The 17,196-nt window shown below is 51.8% G+C and overlaps 1 protein-coding gene across 4 annotated transcripts in view; it reads left to right on the forward strand.

The window, feature by feature from the left end:
- Positions 1–17,196, forward strand: part of FLT4 (fms related tyrosine kinase 4) — a 46,306-nt gene that overhangs the window by 25,210 nt on the left and 3,900 nt on the right. For 2 of the 4 annotated variants that reach the window (XM_015293742.4, XM_040646854.2), the window contains exons 7-29: positions 586–754; positions 834–951; positions 1,394–1,545; positions 2,283–2,445; positions 3,725–3,869; positions 5,297–5,405; positions 6,089–6,448; positions 6,663–6,809; positions 7,446–7,577; positions 7,827–7,933; positions 8,198–8,333; positions 8,915–9,019; positions 10,454–10,567; positions 10,786–10,874; positions 11,166–11,313; positions 11,737–11,831; positions 12,274–12,396; positions 12,702–12,813; positions 13,184–13,283; positions 13,699–13,804; positions 14,722–14,861; positions 15,351–15,471; positions 16,258–16,343. In XM_015293742.4, coding sequence (XP_015149228.2) covers positions 586–754; positions 834–951; positions 1,394–1,545; positions 2,283–2,445; positions 3,725–3,869; positions 5,297–5,405; positions 6,089–6,448; positions 6,663–6,809; positions 7,446–7,577; positions 7,827–7,933; positions 8,198–8,333; positions 8,915–9,019; positions 10,454–10,567; positions 10,786–10,874; positions 11,166–11,313; positions 11,737–11,831; positions 12,274–12,396; positions 12,702–12,813; positions 13,184–13,283; positions 13,699–13,804; positions 14,722–14,861; positions 15,351–15,471; positions 16,258–16,343 — 3,077 coding nt within the window. The remainder of the gene's footprint in view (positions 1–585; positions 755–833; positions 952–1,393; positions 1,546–2,282; positions 2,446–3,724; positions 3,870–5,296; positions 5,406–6,088; positions 6,449–6,662; positions 6,810–7,445; positions 7,578–7,826; positions 7,934–8,197; positions 8,334–8,914; positions 9,020–10,453; positions 10,568–10,785; positions 10,875–11,165; positions 11,314–11,736; positions 11,832–12,273; positions 12,397–12,701; positions 12,814–13,183; positions 13,284–13,698; positions 13,805–14,721; positions 14,862–15,350; positions 15,472–16,257; positions 16,344–17,196) is intronic. The other 2 variants (NM_001293093.2, XM_015293744.4) reach the window with 2 other exon arrangements.

The raw sequence follows: 17,196 nt of genomic DNA on the forward strand, positions 1-17,196 counted from the left end.
AGCATTGGCAGGGCTCTGCTTCAGGATCCTAGCCATGTTGTGCTCTGACCATCTCATCTCCACTTTTCTCTCCTGCAGCAGGAAGCAGGCAGGGGGAAGACTCCTTCTACTGGTAGAAAGCATCTTCTTTTCTTAGGCATTATTTCTCTGAGGAACTTCTGGGCAAACACTGGCTTCACTTCCACCAGTACAAATACAGACCAGACATCCTCAGTTTGAAAGGAACTGTTCCAGCCTCACAGCTTGAGTTACCAAGAGCCTGCAAGGGGATCCCTTCCCTCTGTTTTTTCCCTCTGTGGTAGAGTCTGGCTCTTGGCAAACAATGAAACATTGGAGTTCCCCGAAGGCATTATGGTGTTTGCATACCTACAGGGCTCCTATCTAGTGACTGGACCACAGATCAAAGCAAACCACTGCTGAACTCTTAGCCCAGCTTTGGTCGGTCATCACGCAAGGCTCCTTGCCTTCACTGTCAGTCGTGGAGATGCCTTTCTGGAAGGAGGCAGCAAGAAATGCAGATACGAGGAGCCCATCTGCACAACCCCATCCCTCTGATGCCTTTCATGCCCTGTTCTGTGCCACCAGATGCAGCGAGCTGTGATAGAATCTGAGCGCCGGTCCCTGCAGACGCACACAGAGCTCTCCAGCATCCTGACCCTGCACAATGTCAGCCAGCAGGACCTGGGCAGGTACACGTGCACTGCCACCAACGGCGCCCAGATGCTGGAGGAGAGCACCGATGTCATCGTGCATGGTAAGACACCTTCTTCTCCCTCGTGGAACCGCAGCCTGACTCCTTGCGCTCCCCTCCACGCTCACCTCTTCTCTTGCAGAAAAGCCCTTCATCAACGTGGAGTGGCGGAAGGGGCCGGTGATAGAAGCCACTGCTGGAGATGAAGCTGTGAAGCTGCCGGTGAAAGTCGTGGCTTACCCCCCACCAGATTTCCAGTGGTAACGCACCTTTCTTGGCCCAAGCCACCCTCTCTTCTCCTCCCTCCCCTGGCCAAGGAGGAAGACCAGTCTGGCCTCCTTGCTGGGTCCCTCTGTGGCCAAAATTGTCCCAGATGTCACCTTCTCCCATCCATGGAAGGGCTGCCCATGTCCCTGGGTGTTCCCCCATGGCTCAGCAGCAGGGGAGGGAAGGAGGGGAAGTCTGTGGTTAGGGTCAGGTTGTATACTGCATCGTGCTGTACTCCCACCAGAGCTAGCTGGGAGCTTTGCACAAAAACCGTGTTCAGGGCAAAGCCATGACACCCCCAATCTCACATCCTCACAGCAGTGTGCAGGCCTGTAACTCAGGTCTGGGGAAAGCCCAGGGGTCCCTGCAGAGAGGACCGTGCTTTGGTGAGACACTTCCTCCCCATGGCTGCATCTTCTCTCTGCCTCCTCGCAGGTACAAGGATGGGAAGCTAATTCCCAAGCAATCTCAATCTTCAATGCAGATCAAGGATGTGGCAGAGCATCATGCTGGGACGTACACGCTGGTTCTGAGGAACAGGCTGGTGGGGCTGGAGAAGCACATCAGCCTCCAGTTAATTGTCAATGGTAAGGGAGGGGCTGGGGCCAGGGGGAGAGCACTGAGCCCACAGCCTCAGTCTTTGGGCTGCTCTGAGACCGAGTTCCTGGTGCTTTCCTAAAGCGGTTGGTACCTACATCACCTCCTTCAGTCTAATGCTGAGGGGTGCTCTGGTTACAGCAGGGATAGTTGTTTGTGGTGTGGGCAGTGTGCCATGAAAGTGGAACTCAGGACACTGAAGCTTTGTTCCTGGCTCCACTGCTCTGAGCAGAACACACTCCTGCTCAGGGACTGTTTCCCAACTGCTGTTGAGGATGCGCTGAGAGTGATCCTAACTGATGGAGACTCGTGAGCAGTGTGCCTGCAGCACACATGGAGCCTGGGGCTGGAGCAGTTCTCTGGGTGCCCCATGGCTTTCCCCTGACAGAAACTGGTCGTTGTCATGGAGAAGTCAGGTGCCAGCGCAAGGAGCAGTAGAAGGACACTGCTGCTTGGGGATTTGTCTCCAGCAGACTCTGTGACCTTGTGCTGGGGGCTGCAGCATCCAGACAGCCATACCCAGCAGAGGAAGGAGAAATGTCATCACCTGAATCTGCCTAAGTATAACCTGCCTTGCCCTGTGGGCCTGAGCTCCCCAGGAGCTGCCCTGGGAGCCGCAGCACTGTAGTGCCCAGTCTCTATAGACAGCCTGGGGAGGGCTGTGCCTGGCCTAGGGATGCAGCAGCTAAGCCCAGGGCCACTCACAGTGTCATTCTGATGCTTGCAGTTCCTCCACGCATCCATGAGAAGGAAACTTCTTCCCCGAGCATCTACTCCCGGAGGAGCCCCCAGGCCCTCACCTGCACAGTCTATGGTATCCCAGCACCAGAGGTGATCCAGTGGCAGTGGAGGCCGTGGATGCCCTGTCGGATGTTCTCTCGACGCAGCCTGTAAGTGCCATCTCTCCCAGTGCCCACATCCTGCTAGGCCACCAGTGTGGGACTGAAGTCTCCTTATGACCATGGCTGCATCCCAGATCCCATCTCAGTTTTGAGTGCCCCTTGGTGAGACTCTGAGACAGCAGCTGGGACTCACCCCACTCCTGCCCGGAGGTCCCTGTGCTTTTTTGGTACTGCGTCTTCTGGTGGGTGATGATGGAAGCAAAAGTGCTGGTAGGGAGGGGAGCAGAGCTGCTGCATGTGGGGTAGAGCTGCTGAATGCAGGGAAAGCTCCAGCTGCCTGCCAGCTGCTGGGGCGGTTTGCCAGGAGGGTGTTTGTGCAGGCAGGATGGATGGGCAGGAAGGGTGCGTGCCTGCTGCCTGTGCCCTGGGAAGTGGGGGCAGCAGCAGGCAGGGCTGCAGTGGCATTTTTTAGCCGTGGTCTTGCAGGAAGAGGGAAAAGGGATGCTGGGGAGTCATAGGCAGAGTAGTCGGGGCGGAGGACATCAGGGTGCCTGGAGGAAGCCAGGTCCTGCAGCCCTGTGTAGGCTGTTGCCAAGCCTGGGACACCAAAGTGATCTCCATTGCATGCGAGTGCACCACGGCCCTGTCAGGAAGCAGAGAGACCCATGAATTATGGTCACTGTCTCCCAAGGCCGCTGTGTTTCTGCCTAGCAGAGCTCCAGAGGATGCAGGAGGCTTCTTTCTGGCTTCCTGTTGTTTACATAGCTCACCAGTGTGCTCGCCCCGCCAAGCGCTCTGCCGGCACTGCCAGCGCATGTCCTTACCCCTGAGCTAGGTGTTCAGCTTCCCCCTGCCTCTGCCACCCTGGATTTTGGGCTCTCCCTTCTCCCTGCTCCACCTGCATTTCGGCAGCATCCTGCAAGCTGCAACATCTCAGGTCTTTGGCGGATCTGGGCTCTTTTGCTCTGTTGCCATCATTAGCCCCGAAGAGGTGCAACCAAGTTCTTTGGGGATGCCACGCACAAACAGTTTTCACTCCGTCTTTTCTCCATCTTTAGCAGTGAATGAAAACACAGGCCTGGGGGTGAAGGCACTGCCTGGGACACCAGTACCTGTTTCCTGCTTCAGTTTTCACATCTATACTTCTATATTTGCCTCACTGGTGATTGCAGACCACCCTTCTAAAGCACATTAGTACTACATAACCCAGAGTCCCAAGAATTTTTGCAGTCTGAGGCCAGGAGCATCCGTTCTCAGACACAGAGCCAGTTTTGTTGCTTTCTTCCCAACTGACCCTCTCTCCATCTCTCTCCTCTTGCTGGCTTAGCAATAGTAGGCACCGGGCAGCAAGGCGCCATCAGCGAGATCGCATGCCCGAGTGCAAGGACTGGAAAGACGTGTCACAGCAGGACGCGGTGAACCCCATCGAGAGCATTGACACCTGGGTGGAGTTTGTGGAGGGACGGAACAAGGTGAGGCCATAGCCCCAAACCTGTCTTGAAGCAGGGAGAGGGAAACAGGGATCCCATCTGGGATCAACCAGCAAATCTGGCCTGGCGCTGATCATGCAGGAGAGCTGATACCAATGGCGCTGCAAGGAGCATCTCTCTCTTGTTGCAGTGCACGACCTGCAGGCAGCTGGGCGGTGCTCTTTGCCCGTTTCTTTCTGGTAGCTGCAAGGTCTGCGCCCTGCGCTGCACTGCGGTTCCTGTTCCTGCTGGTGCTGGGCACCGGCTGTTTGCAGAGGGATGCAGAACAAACAAATGGGCCCCCGCTTCCGAAAGTCACTTCCTGTTTTCCTACACACCTCCAAAGGCACTTCCCGTTCCCCGGCACCGCCAGCAGTTCGTCACTCTGCCAAGGGGGTGGCAGGGGCAGATGCTGCTCCTTCGCGAGCAGCCAAAAGGAGAGGCAGGGATCTGCTTTCTCTCCCTTTCCTCCTTTCCAGCTGTCTTCTCTTATCGTCTCCCTCTGGTTTTTATTCTGTCCGTGGAGGCCAGATTGAGCCACCGTGTGTACAGTGCAGGATGATGTCAAACAGAAATCCCAGCACAAGTGTGACAGAGCAGATCGGAGGGAAAATCCCCAAGAAGGCAGGAAGGCAGCACACAGAAACACCACCAGTAGGGTCACTTCAGCTGTATTGAATATCCCCAAGAAACAGGAAAGGCAGCATTCAAAACTGCTGGTAATTAGGTCACTTCAGCTGTAATGAATATGCACTGAATGAATGACTGTTCCTTCTGATTAACACGAGCTAATGTATTGCCACTTAGAATTGAAATGTATCCCAAAGTGTATGGGATGAATAGTAAAGACAAAGTCGTTTCCCTGTAGGGGTTCGATTTTTTTTTTCTTTGCATTTTTAAACATTGCCTCATTAGAGGGATCTTTGCATGTAATTACCTTGCCATTTAACTGGGAGGGAGGAGAAGAAACATGTGCTTCAAGCTGCAGATCTCCTCTAAGGCGAGTGCTTGGAACACCCTTGGCAGCTCATGTGTGTGCAGCGTGAGCTGGGAGGAGGGCAGCCTTGCTCCCCAGCTGCCTTTCCTGGCTCCTTTGGAGGCAGCATCTCCTGAAGCCGTGCTCCCAGGGCAGCAGCCAGGCTGCGTGCCCAGTCTTAGACAAATCTTGCTGGAAGGAGAGATGAGAAAGCTTTTAGGATCGTGTCTATATTCACTTGGAATTTAAAGGGAGAAGATAATAGGGTGAAGTAGTGAAAGCCGGGATGGTTTCACGAGTCTGATTTCCACGTATGGATAAAAGGAGTGCTAGCAGGTCATCTGAGCCCATGGAGCAGTCATCTCACTGCACAGGGCCGTCTGCCAGAGAGCAGCACCAAACCTGCTTTTCTCTCTCGCCCTTCCTAACTTCTGCCGCTCTCTTCTCCCACCAGACAGTCAGCAAGCTGGCCATCCAGGAGGCCAACGTCTCAGCCATGTACAAGTGTATTGCCTCTAACAAAGTGGGTCGAGATGAGCGGCTGATCTACTTCTACGTGACAAGTGAGTACTGGGGACATCCCCTCTGCCGGTGTCACCTGGGCTCTTTGCCTGAAACAGGCAGCCCTTACATCTGCCAGGTGCCATCATTCACACATAGCGCCTTAAACAGTGACCGGGGAGCCATCAGGAAAGCAGGGCTGCCCTATGTTTCTGCTGAGTGACAAAAGCTTGGAGTTCTGGCGGCAAATGGTGCAGACAGACCTGGAGATAAGCTGGTGTGTCTGTGAAAGGTCCTGCTGGCCCAGGCAGCATGCTGGGCTGGGGACGTGCCTGGTCCAAGAGCATCCTCTAGTGGCACTGCCATCCCCGCTCCCAGGCAGGGTCCTTCTGGCCCCAGCCCTTGGCATGGCCCCTGCTGGATTTTGGTGGTGGGAGAAAGCCAGGTTTGTAGAAGCCAGAGCCCAGCAGAGTGAGCTGAGAACAGCCACATTCAGACCTCCTGGACTTGTTTCACTTGTGACCCATCTTAATTTGACTCTGAGGCTTCAGCACAACCTTTAGCGCCGGCTCAGCTGCAGCTGTCGGTTGCTCGCAGCTTGCATGTTACAGGCTCTAGGGTGGTTTCCATTTACCCTGGCTGAGGACAGTGGGTTCTCAGAATGCTGAGCCGAAGAAGGCAATTTAATTGTATCTAGCAGCTGAGCCAAGAAAACTCATCTACGTGTTCATTTCCTTCCCAAAAGCCATTCCAGATGGATTTGAGATCGAATCCCAGCCCTCAGAAGAGCCCATAGAGGGTCAGGACCTACAGCTGAGCTGCAATGCGGACAACTACACCTACGAGAACCTGCAGTGGTATCGGCTGAACCTCTCCAAGCTCCACGATGAGGAGGGCAACCCCCTGGTGCTGGACTGCAAGAACGTCCACCACTACGCAACCAAGATGCAGGGCGAGCTGCGCTTTCAGCCCGACTCCAATGATGCCACCTTGCTGCTCACCATCCCCAACATCTCCCTGGGCGAGGAGGGAGACTACGTGTGTGAGGTGCAGAACAGGAAGACCCGGGAGAAGCACTGCCACAAGAAATACATCTCTGTGCAGGGTGAGGGTCAGCAGGGCAGGTGGGAGTGACTTGCTGCTGGTACTCTTGCTGCAGTCAGCTTCCCAGTCCATCCCTGGGTGAAGCCATGCAAGCTAAACTCAAGGTGGCAAAGGCACCTGGGTCCCAAGACACCCTCCAGCAAGGGTTAGAGACCCAAAGTCCCCCACGAATGCAGATATTCTTTTGATCAATCCATTTTGTGCTGCTCCTCCAGCCCTGGAGATCCCCCGCCTCAAGCAGAACCTGACAGACATTTGGGTGAACGTCAGCGATTCCATAGAGATGCGCTGTAAGGTGGATGGCAACCACGTTCCTGACATCAGCTGGTATAAAGATGAGAAACTGGTGGAAGAAGTGTCAGGTACAATGGGCTGGGGATGGAACAAAGGCAAGGCACCATGTCTGGTGAACAGAGAGCTGAATGCTGCTGGGTGCTGGGAGTTGCTGTGCCTGGGCGAAGGTGCCCATTCTCTGAATTGCCTGAATTCTGGTTTTAATCATGTCCTACCCTGGTCTGATGTGCTCTCACGGGATAAGTCTGTGCCCAAGGGTCTGGATCAACATTGTGTGCACATGTACATTCAGGTGGACAGCAAGGGGAGCTGCATCCTTTTTCTTCCTGCACTCAGCTCAGTGCTGGGCATCTCTGCTAATGCTGGAACTGACCCAGATCCCATGGAAGGAATATGGGAAGGATCTAGGCACATGGCAGAGGGAAAGGAGCAGGTCCTGGAGGCGAGGCAGAGCTTGATACACCAACTGCCCAGGCACTGTTCCCGGTCCAGCCTTGTCTGTGGGGTTTTGTTCCTTCCATACACTGCCTGAGGAAGGCCCTTCCAGGGTAGTGCTGGAGCCATAAGCCACAGAGGAGAGCTGGTGCAGTTTAATTCTGACATCTAAAATGAACTGGCCAAAAAATAGGAGCCTTATTTTTTGCCTGAATGAGTTCAATCCCCTTTCCTTATGAGTGACCACCGTAACCTTCCTTGCCTTACAGGAATCGATCTGGCAGACTTCAACCAGAGGCTGAGCATTCAGAGAGTGAGGGAGGAGGATGCTGGTCTCTACCTCTGCAGCGTCTGCAACGCTAAGGGCTGTGTGAACTCCTCGGCTAGCGTCTCTGTAGAAGGTACCAGCAGACACAACATACCTTAGGGGTGAAAGCATCCAAGTAGGAGCGTGTCTGAAGTTGCATGCCTCTTCCCTGTGATGCCAGGCTGCAGGGTGGCAGGGAAAGGCCTGAAAGCATCTGTAGTCCAGAGCACATTTTGTTTGGAGAATGTCAACCCACAGCATCTTGGTCTCCCCACATCATGAAGCAGGTCCCAAGAAACAGCCAAGCCTTTTCTCAAACTGCAATTTCCCTCCCATCCCACAGGCTCTGATGACAAGACCAACGTGGAGATTGTCATCCTGATTGGGACTGGGGTCATCGCTGTTTTCTTCTGGATCCTCCTTATCCTTATCTTCTGTAACATCAAAAGGGTATGTGATTGTCTCTGTTCTGGGACAGAGGAGGGGGCTCAGAGGGGCTTGGGGCAGCCCTATTGCCGTGATGTGGGGCTGTGTGACAGCATCTGCTGAAAGCAGGTCACTGAGTAGTGCTCCAAGCACTCTGACTGTCAACCAAGGATGGGGCACGTAAGGGCTGTAGTAAAGACGGGGATGTGGAACAGCGTTTGCCAGGGGAAAGCATGCTGAGGCAGGCAAAGGAGGCATCTCACCCGCTGTGTTGGGTGATTCCTGCAGCCTGCCCATGCAGACATCAAGACTGGCTACCTCTCCATCATCATGGACCCTGGCGAGGTGCCCTTGGAGGAGCAGTGCGAGTACCTGCCCTATGATTCCAGCAAGTGGGAATTCCCGCGAGACCGCCTGCGCCTGGGTGAGCTGAGCCCCATCCCTGCCACCACGTGCTGCACGCAGGGCATCCCTCCAGCCCTTGGAATTCACCCTCCAGATTTCTTACACAATCAGGGCAAAACAGCCCAATTCAGATGAGATGCCCTGAGTTCAGGACCAGGATGCCCTCATGCTGTGACACCCACCTGCAATCTCTTCCCTCTGTCTGGGAAGGTTATAAGGGCTGCAGGCTGCCCCTGAGGCACAGAGCAGTGACATTAGCCCTGTCTGTTCTGCTGCAAGGTGTCTTATTTACCTTTCCCACTTGTTCTGTTTGAGGGCAACAAACAGCCCCCTCACCACAGTAGGGCCATTTCCTTCCTCCACTTTGTCCATGCCAGCTCTGCCTCAGTTCCTCCCTTCATCCTTTCTCTTATTCTCACCACCAAAGCAAGCAGCCACCTGGGAAGGGCACATACTGCACTCCTTCCTTTTCCTCTATGGCTCTTTTTCTTTCTTCTTCCCATGGTTTCCTGTAAGGTTTTTTGGTGGTTTTTTTTTTTTTTGCCCCATTCTCCATGCTGCACCTGCATTCCTTTACAGTGCCTTTCTCTTTGCTCATAGGTAAAGTCCTGGGTCATGGTGCCTTTGGGAAGGTGGTGGAAGCTTCAGCGTTTGGGATCAATAAAAGTAACAGCTGTGAGACCGTAGCAGTCAAAATGCTGAAAGGTATGTGGACAGCCTAGTAGAATACGCAGTTCATGTGGATGCAAAGGATGCCAAGGAAAGCCTACCTTGTAAACAATTGTCCTTTTGCATAAAATATTTTCCAGAGCCTTAGCAAATGCCTTATCTCCCACGAGCACTCCTGGGTGCTTCTGCCTGAGCCACCACTAAGCAAGGGGAGAGGGGCTCGTGCCAGTCTTTTAATCTGTGGCTTCTCGGCCTCAACACAGATGATCCTCGTGGCTTTCCCTCAGGGATGCTTTAGCCTCACTGGGCTGCACTGGGAGGCAAGTGATAGAGCAGGGACATGGGGAACTCAGCTTTCAAGGGGATTTAGCTGTCTGCAAAGGCAAAGAGTGAGATCTGTCTCAGTGGATGAACAAGAATCCAGAGACCCTCTCTGGTAATCCACTAGAGGAAGTGTTGCTCCTAATAGCCTTCTTCCAAATGTTTGTGTGTTTTATGTTTATGGGCAAGGTTCAGCTGGGTAGGGAAGCATGCTGCAGCTCTGCTCAGCCCAGAGTGAGATTTTAAACATAGCCCTGCTTTTGAACAGGCATTGAACAGAATATTAGTATCCTGTAATTCCATAACCAAGAAAACATCAAGGCAGTTCATGGTCAGCAGTGGCCTGTATGTAGAAACTGAATCATGGTGTGGCTCAGCAGCACTTACACTGCAGGTGTACAGGTGACCTGCAGAGCAGTAGCAGAGGGAAGCCTGGCCATACAAGGTTGTTTTACAGCCCTTTGAGGCATGACTCTTTCCTGGCCCTTCAGCTGCAGCTCAGGAAGATGCTTCTCTCTTTGTCAGGCTAAATTTGCAAACTCCCAGGTGAAGTAAAATGTATATGGGAAGGTATGAAAAATGCACATAAAACCAGAGAGTGCACCTTGAGGGTAAAACAGAGGAGCAAGAATTGGTGTGAATTAGGCACCTCAGAGAGAAAATGCAGTAGAGAGCTGGCAGGAGCACAACCCTGTGCTTGCTATTGGAAAGAAATTATAAAAAGGCCTTCTGGGTTTGAGCTGAGGCAGTCCTGCCTTCAGTCACAATCAAAAGAGTCAAATGCCTTTTTTGTTTCTAATTTTCTTTCAAACGGTTTTACAGCTCGTTATCCATGCTTGGAGGCTAAAAGGGCAGAGATTCAAACGTGTGCATCTCTATGTAAGCCTCAAGTGATCTTTTTCCCTGCACAGCTATCAGAAGGAAAAATGTGTTGGATGCAGGTTGTGTTCTTGCTTTGAATCCCTGCTCCTGCATTACAGACAAGGCTCTGCCATTTAATTTGGAAATAAGCAGTAACAAAATGTACCAAGGCTTTGGGACTGCAGTCTCCAGCAAGACTCACATTATCACTGTGCTAAGAGAGGGTGGCAGGGGGGAGAGAAAAAGCTGTGAGGAGGCATCACCATGACTTGGTTTGTTTGTTTCCAGAGGGAGCTACTGCAAGTGAGCACAAGGCACTGATGTCAGAGCTGAAAATCCTCATTCACATTGGAAACCACCTCAACGTGGTGAATCTGCTGGGTGCCTGTACCAAACCCAATGGTAAATATCACAGGGCAACAGGCTGAGCCTGCTCCCAGGCATCACTGCTCATCCTGTGCCATTTCTTCTGGCCGTGTGTGACTGTGGGGACATGTGGGGATGTGTGTGCCCAGCCCTGGTGCCACCAGCTCAGCATGCTGATATAATGTGAATCAGGGCAAATTCTGACTCTTCCAAATCCTTATCTCTTCCCCTGGCCTTTGGTTTCATTTCATTAGGTCCACTCATGGTTATCGTTGAGTTCTGCAAGTATGGCAACCTCTCCAATTACCTGCGGACCAAGCGAGAAGGATTCAGTCCTTACAGGGTAAGTAACCTCCCTTATCCCTAGGAAGTGCCCCATGGCTTGGGAGGGAAGACATGTATTCAGAAACATGATCGAACAATGAGGCAAAGCAGTGTCTAGCAGTGTGTCAGGTTTGCACAGTGATGCTGGTTCACGTGCGACATCAGGGAATGAATTTCTTTCTGCAGAGGAGGAGAGATGCTTCCAGGCCAGAATTACAGTCTAAGAGCAGGACAAGACTGTGCAGCTCATGGGTGCGGGGGCTGCAGTGTGTGTTGCCTGCTGAGGTTTTTGTTTTGGTCTTCGTCCCAGGAGAAGTCACCCAGGCTGCGTATTCAGGTCCAGTCCATTGTGGAGGCAGTGAGAGCGGACAGAAGGAGTCGGTCTGGGACTAGTGACAGTGCTATCTTCAACCGCTTTCTGATGCACAAGAGCCAGACAGCACAGCCAATCCAGGAAGGTAATACCTCACCTGGCTCGCCAAGAAAATGCCAGACTTGCTGAAGTTGGGAAATGGGCTAGAGCACAGCAGCGGGCAGCAGGGACCCATCCACAGTGCTCATCTTCCCACTGTTGTGTGGCCATTCCCTCAGCAGGGCCATTGTATTCATCCCTTGTAATGGACTTTAGAAACCCTAAAGGAATGATTAAGTTTATTTAGATTTTTTTTTTTTTTAGCTTAAAGACAGATGAACTGAAGGGATTTCTCAGTGGGTCCTCCCTAGCACAGGAATGATGATCTGACCTTCAGAGTCCCTTCTAGCCCCACAGGACTATCTAGCTGTATCTCACCCAGGGGCTGTTTGTATCTGCAGTTCTAAAGAGAGGCAAGGAGGACACAAGACAACTCAATGTCTAACCATATTTTTGTACTCCCGGACAGTGGATGACTTGTGGCAAAGTCCCTTGACAATGGAAGACCTGATCTGCTACAGCTTCCAGGTAGCACGTGGCATGGAGTTTCTGGCATCCCGAAAGGTGAGCGCACGCTTTCCTATCCTCTATTCTTTTGTGCGTGCCTGACTGGAGATGGCCTGGTGTGGTCTGTTGTTGTAATCACAGAGCCACAGAGCATTTGTGTGTGTATGTGTACAGGCTCCCATGGATAACCAGCCTCTTTGACTGGCTGTTTCCAGCTCCACGTATCAATTTGTGAGCTCATTTTGTGATTTATTACTACAAAACCCTGCACATAGTTGGGTTACAGACATACAAAGGTGGGAAGTTGGCTGTATTGCATTCTGTCATCTCCTTATTTATCCCCTTTAAAAATCCTTATTTTTAGTTCCTCCTCACCTCCCCAGTTTCTCCATTACAGCTCAGGTTAGCAAGGGAAGAATAGGGGAAGGGAATGCTCTGCACTTTATGATGGCAGTTCCTGTCCCTCTGATTTTGCCTCTTCCTCTTCATGTGCCTTCAGTGCATCCACAGAGATCTAGCAGCTCGCAACATCCTGCTGTCAGAGAACAACGTGGTAAAGATCTGTGACTTTGGCTTGGCCCGAGACATCTACAAGGACCCTGACTATGTCAGGAAAGGCAGTGTGAGTACCATCTTGGGGATGGACTAAACTAAGGAAAATAGAGAAAGGCAGGAGTGGAATCATATGTGTGGCTGGGACCAGGGGCCATTGGCCTGATGATGGAGGTGCAGTCCTCCACCACCACCAGAGTTGTCCCCTTCCTTCTGCTGCTCAGCCCATCAGCACTCCTCTATCCTTATACTCTTCCAGTGTCTTCATTTCTCCTTCTGGCCTCACCAAACCTCCACTCCTCCATGGAGGGAGGATCAGGGCTATTGTCTTTGGTTCTTGAATGAATAGGTTCGCCTTACCTCTCCCTCCTGCAGGCCCGTCTCCCACTGAAGTGGATGGCTCCAGAGAGCATCTTTGACAAGGTCTACACTACCCAGAGCGACGTCTGGTCCTTTGGAGTCCTCCTCTGGGAAATCTTCTCACTGGGTGAGTGCTAATGAGGGGCACGTGCTGCTGAGGCAGGAGGGGGCTTTTGTCCCACCTAGCAGCTCAGTGGATGAATCTGTGCATGAGGCCCTTGTCTCTGCAGCATGTCTGAGGAGTGATGGGAAAGACGTCAGTGTGGGCAAAAGAAATACAGAGGCCATATCCACCAAGGAACAGGGTGATGGGAGGCACCTTCCTCCTTACTGAGGCAGAAGGACCTGTCTTGGACAGCATCGATGTGGGCTGTGCATCAGAAGTGACCACACATCCCATGCGTTTTAGGAGGAAGACCTTGTCTCAGGACAGGGATTGTTTTCTGATGGCACTCTTCATAATCCCACCTCCTCACCCTTCTTCAAACCTCTTTTAGGGGCATCTCCATACCCTGGAGTCCAGATCAACGAGGAGTTCTGCCAGAGGCTCAAAGACGGTACCAGGATGAGAGCTCCAGAGTATGCTACTGCAGAAATGTGAGTGAGAAACCTCATGGATTTCATCCAACATCAGGAAGAGACAACCTCTCCTCTCCTGGTGGATGCCTGGAGGGTAATCCAGATGGGTTCAAATGCAGGACAGAGCTATCTAGGAACACCAAATTCCTTGCATAACCACATTGGGATGTCTTTGTAAATGGGTTGTATGCTTTCCCACTCTCGAGGGTATCTGAGGTGTCTAAATTGGCTCTCTCTGAGCTTGCAGTTGTATTCAGTACACAATGAACCTCCTTCTAGTAGGTCCACAGGGCCCATGTCCAGAGTGCTGGGTACCAACCTTTTCTTCGCAGTGGAGGTACACTCTGTTCCAGCAGAAACCACATGAGTTGAAGCTGCAGAGTGAGGTAGAAGGGGATTTCTGTGACTTAAAGCCATCATCTCTTCTTGGCAGTTACCGTATAATGCTGAGCTGCTGGCATGGTGATCCCAAGGAGAGGCCAACTTTCTCGGACCTGGTGGAGATACTGGGGAACCTTCTTCAGGAAAACGTCCAACAGGTGAAAACCTCTCTGTGTCCCTGCTCAGTTCTGGACAGCTAGCTCCCACACTGCATCCTCCTCTGACTCCCTAGCCAGTGCAAAGCCTTTGTGAAGGCCAGGGGTTAACACAGTGTCTCCAGGTCTGTCATTCAGGGATGCTGGAGATAACGATTCTGCAGTAGCCTTCTTGCTGCATCCTAATATATTTCCAGTCCTTGCAGAGCAACTGTCCTCTCAGTCATCATTCTGGTATTTCCATCCTAATCTCCAGATGATGATTTGAAATGTTTCAGCTGACTCAAGGCCCTGGCACTCCTGCCTCCCACATGGCTGCATAATGAAAACCAGGACTTCACCAGGGCTTCTGAAACTCTATCGTCAGATCTAAATGTCAGGGTCATACGAAGCAAATAACTGTTCCATTACAGAAATCAGACACACATAATTCTCAGAAACTCTTACTAATCACCACCGTGCGGCAGCTCACCAGCACCGTTAGCTGTGATGAGTGTGCAGCTCTGCTTTTAGTTTTTTCCTGGATGTTCCATTTCAGAAGATTACTAAATGCTTAAAAATGAGTACTGCCCCATCCTGTCCCTCTGATGTTAACCCTTCAGCACTGTGTCCCAGCAGAGACAAAATTAAACCAGTTGTTTGTTCCCACAGAGCACAGTGCTCTGTCTGTGTTGGCTGGAGAACTATAGGTACTGTTGGACTGAGTTGTTTTCGTGCTCACACACACCTCCGTGCAACTGCAGCACTTGCAGCCCCATAACTCAGAGGGCACAGAAATCTTTAGACAAGTATTTTGCCCGAGCAAAACGAGACATAATAGGAATGTTCCTGCCCAGCTCTGTCAGCTTCTGTTTGTAAAGCTCTTTTTTGCAGAAAAGGCCTCCCCTTCTTGTAAAGCCACTCACTGTTCTTCCTACCAGGAAGGGAAGGATTACATCCCACTGAATGACTCTCACAGCTCAGAAGATGATGGTTTCTCCCAGGTGCCTTCCTCTGCCCAGCAAAATTCAGATGAAGAGGACTTTGACATGAGGATACGTTGCCACAGCCTAGCAGCAAGGTGAATCCCCTCTGAAAAGGGCTGAAGGAACCCAGCAGCAGCCAGTGGCCTGAGCTCTACGGGAGCCTGAGGGATATGGGGAGAACCCAGTAGCAAGAAGTTGGAAAAATCCCAGTTGATAAGGTGTGATCCAAGCACTTAGGCCATAGCATCTTGCTTACAAAAGCAAAATTACTTTCCTGTACTGGTGCACAGCAGCCCCTGATGTCTGAGCATATGATATTCCTCCTCCTGCTTCCAGCTACACTGTCAGAGAAACGCATCCCACCAAAGTCATCATGGCCATCAGCCAGTCTGGGTGCTCCCCACTGCAGGAGTAAGGGGACACGAGGCCTAAGCTGACACCACCCTCCTCCCCGCAGCCACCGCTTGGGTCACCTGCCTCCCTGCACGCTGTGGTTGCAGGGACAGGAAGCTGAGTTCAGCTCCTGTTTGTTCAGGACATTGGCTCTGTTGGTTTTACTCAATACCGTGTGCTTCTGTCAGTAGATATTACAACTGCGTCTCGTTCCCTGGTTGTTTGACGGGAGGAAATCAGATCAGGTGTTCATCCAGGATAAAGACATTCGAAGAGTTTCCCATGACACACACAATGTACAAGGCACACCCGGTGAGTGGCATCTGAGTGGGGTTGAGCAGGGGGCAAAGAAATGTTCGGCTGTTTCCTGACACCTTTGCTGTTAAGGTCGTGGGAGGAAGGTCACTTCTAATGTCAGCCTGTCTGTACCATTCCTGTTCAGTCCGTCCAGTCCTACGTACATTCATTTCCCCACCTGGCACGTATAAGTTTCTCTACAGCACAGCTTGTCTGGCTGTGAAATAGGGAGGTTTAGACCTGCGAGCCAGGTCTGTAAGGGATCTCAGGGAAGAGTCTGCTTTTCACCCTTCTCAAATCTGTAAACGTAGCCTGGTTAAGCATACTGAAATCCAGCTATGACTGGATAAATCCAGAGTGCATGTCCTGGAGCTCCTCTGTGCTGTCACACCACAGCATGCAGCAGGAGCCCTCCTGACCTGTGTGGACTGCTCTGGTTCTTACATCCCCTGTGGTGGCAGAACTTAAGTCACTACCAGTTGTCTCAGGGGAAAATCTCACCTCTCACACATTTCATTGTAGTGCATCTTCCAGACAGGGAGCACTCCGTGTTTCCCAAAAGGAACGCTGAGCTGCACACGCAAATCCTACCTTTGAATGTGCTGCTTTTAAACAGGCACCTAAGAATGTCACCAGCATGCTTCATGCATGTCCAGCTTCTTGCTGGAAGTAAAATGCCCATACTCCTATTTTTTCTTATCACAGGTAGACACGATCTCATCTCCTGAATGATTCCTCCTCCCTTCCCTGTCTGATCGGTCGACGGGGATGTTACTGATAACTCCTGTTGCTTCCTTGCAGGACAATCAGACAGACAGTGGGATGGTTCTGGCATCTGAGGAATTTGAGAGGATAGAAAACCGACACAGAAAAGAAGGTGGATTCAGGTACTCCTTAAGTCCAGCCACTCAGATCGCTCTGCTGCCAAACACAGCAAGACAAGGAGGAAGCTCTTTCCTCCCTGTAGGGTTTGCCTCTCAGGGCTCTCAGCAGCAGCAGGGCTGTGGGCTCTGAGCCAGAGAAATCCCTGCACACACATTAATGAGAGGCAAAACGCATAAAGAACAGACCTGCAGCCTGCTTAGGTTTTAAAAATATAAACTATGCCCATTCAACGGACAAACACGTTACGTAAGGCCTGAAAATGTGTCCACCAAGATAACAAGGTGTAGTGGAATGATGGCATTAAAAGGGCTTTCATTGTTTATTGACGTTTTCTGGTGAAGTGTATCTCAGTGGCACAGGGGCAGACTGAAGCCTTGTGGCTGCCACCTCCGTGGGGTTCTCCCCAGCCCGGCCAGGTTTCCTTCAGCCCCGATTCATGTGCTGCAGGGCCCTGATGTGACACGGCAGGCAAGGTCCAGGCCTTAGGACTTCCTGCATGGTTTCTTTTTCCCCCATCCTGGCTGTTGGTTTATCCTGTTACTCCTGCCAGGTCTAGGAGAAATAGAGGTGATGTCTCTCATCTCTACCTGCTCGCTGGGGTCCCAACCCTTTCCTGGGCATTCCAGAGCTATCTAGAGGAGGTGATATAACTCTGTGGCTGGGTTATGTAGAGAGCTTTCACAATGCATAAGGGCTGTGCTTAGGTTTAGAGCAAGATCGTTTACTGTGCTTTGAACCAGAGGTGCAGGTCCATTCCTGACCCCGCCACTGCTCCGTGCATTAGCCGATGATGTTTCCTGAAGCCGGGTTTTCTCTAAGCGGGATGGAGGTTTCCAGGAGGGCTCAGACTGACCT

The sequence above is a fragment of the Gallus gallus genome, chromosome 13, assembly GCF_016699485.2.
Source record: "Gallus gallus isolate bGalGal1 chromosome 13, bGalGal1.mat.broiler.GRCg7b, whole genome shotgun sequence".
Lineage (NCBI taxonomy): Eukaryota > Metazoa > Chordata > Aves > Galliformes > Phasianidae > Gallus > Gallus gallus.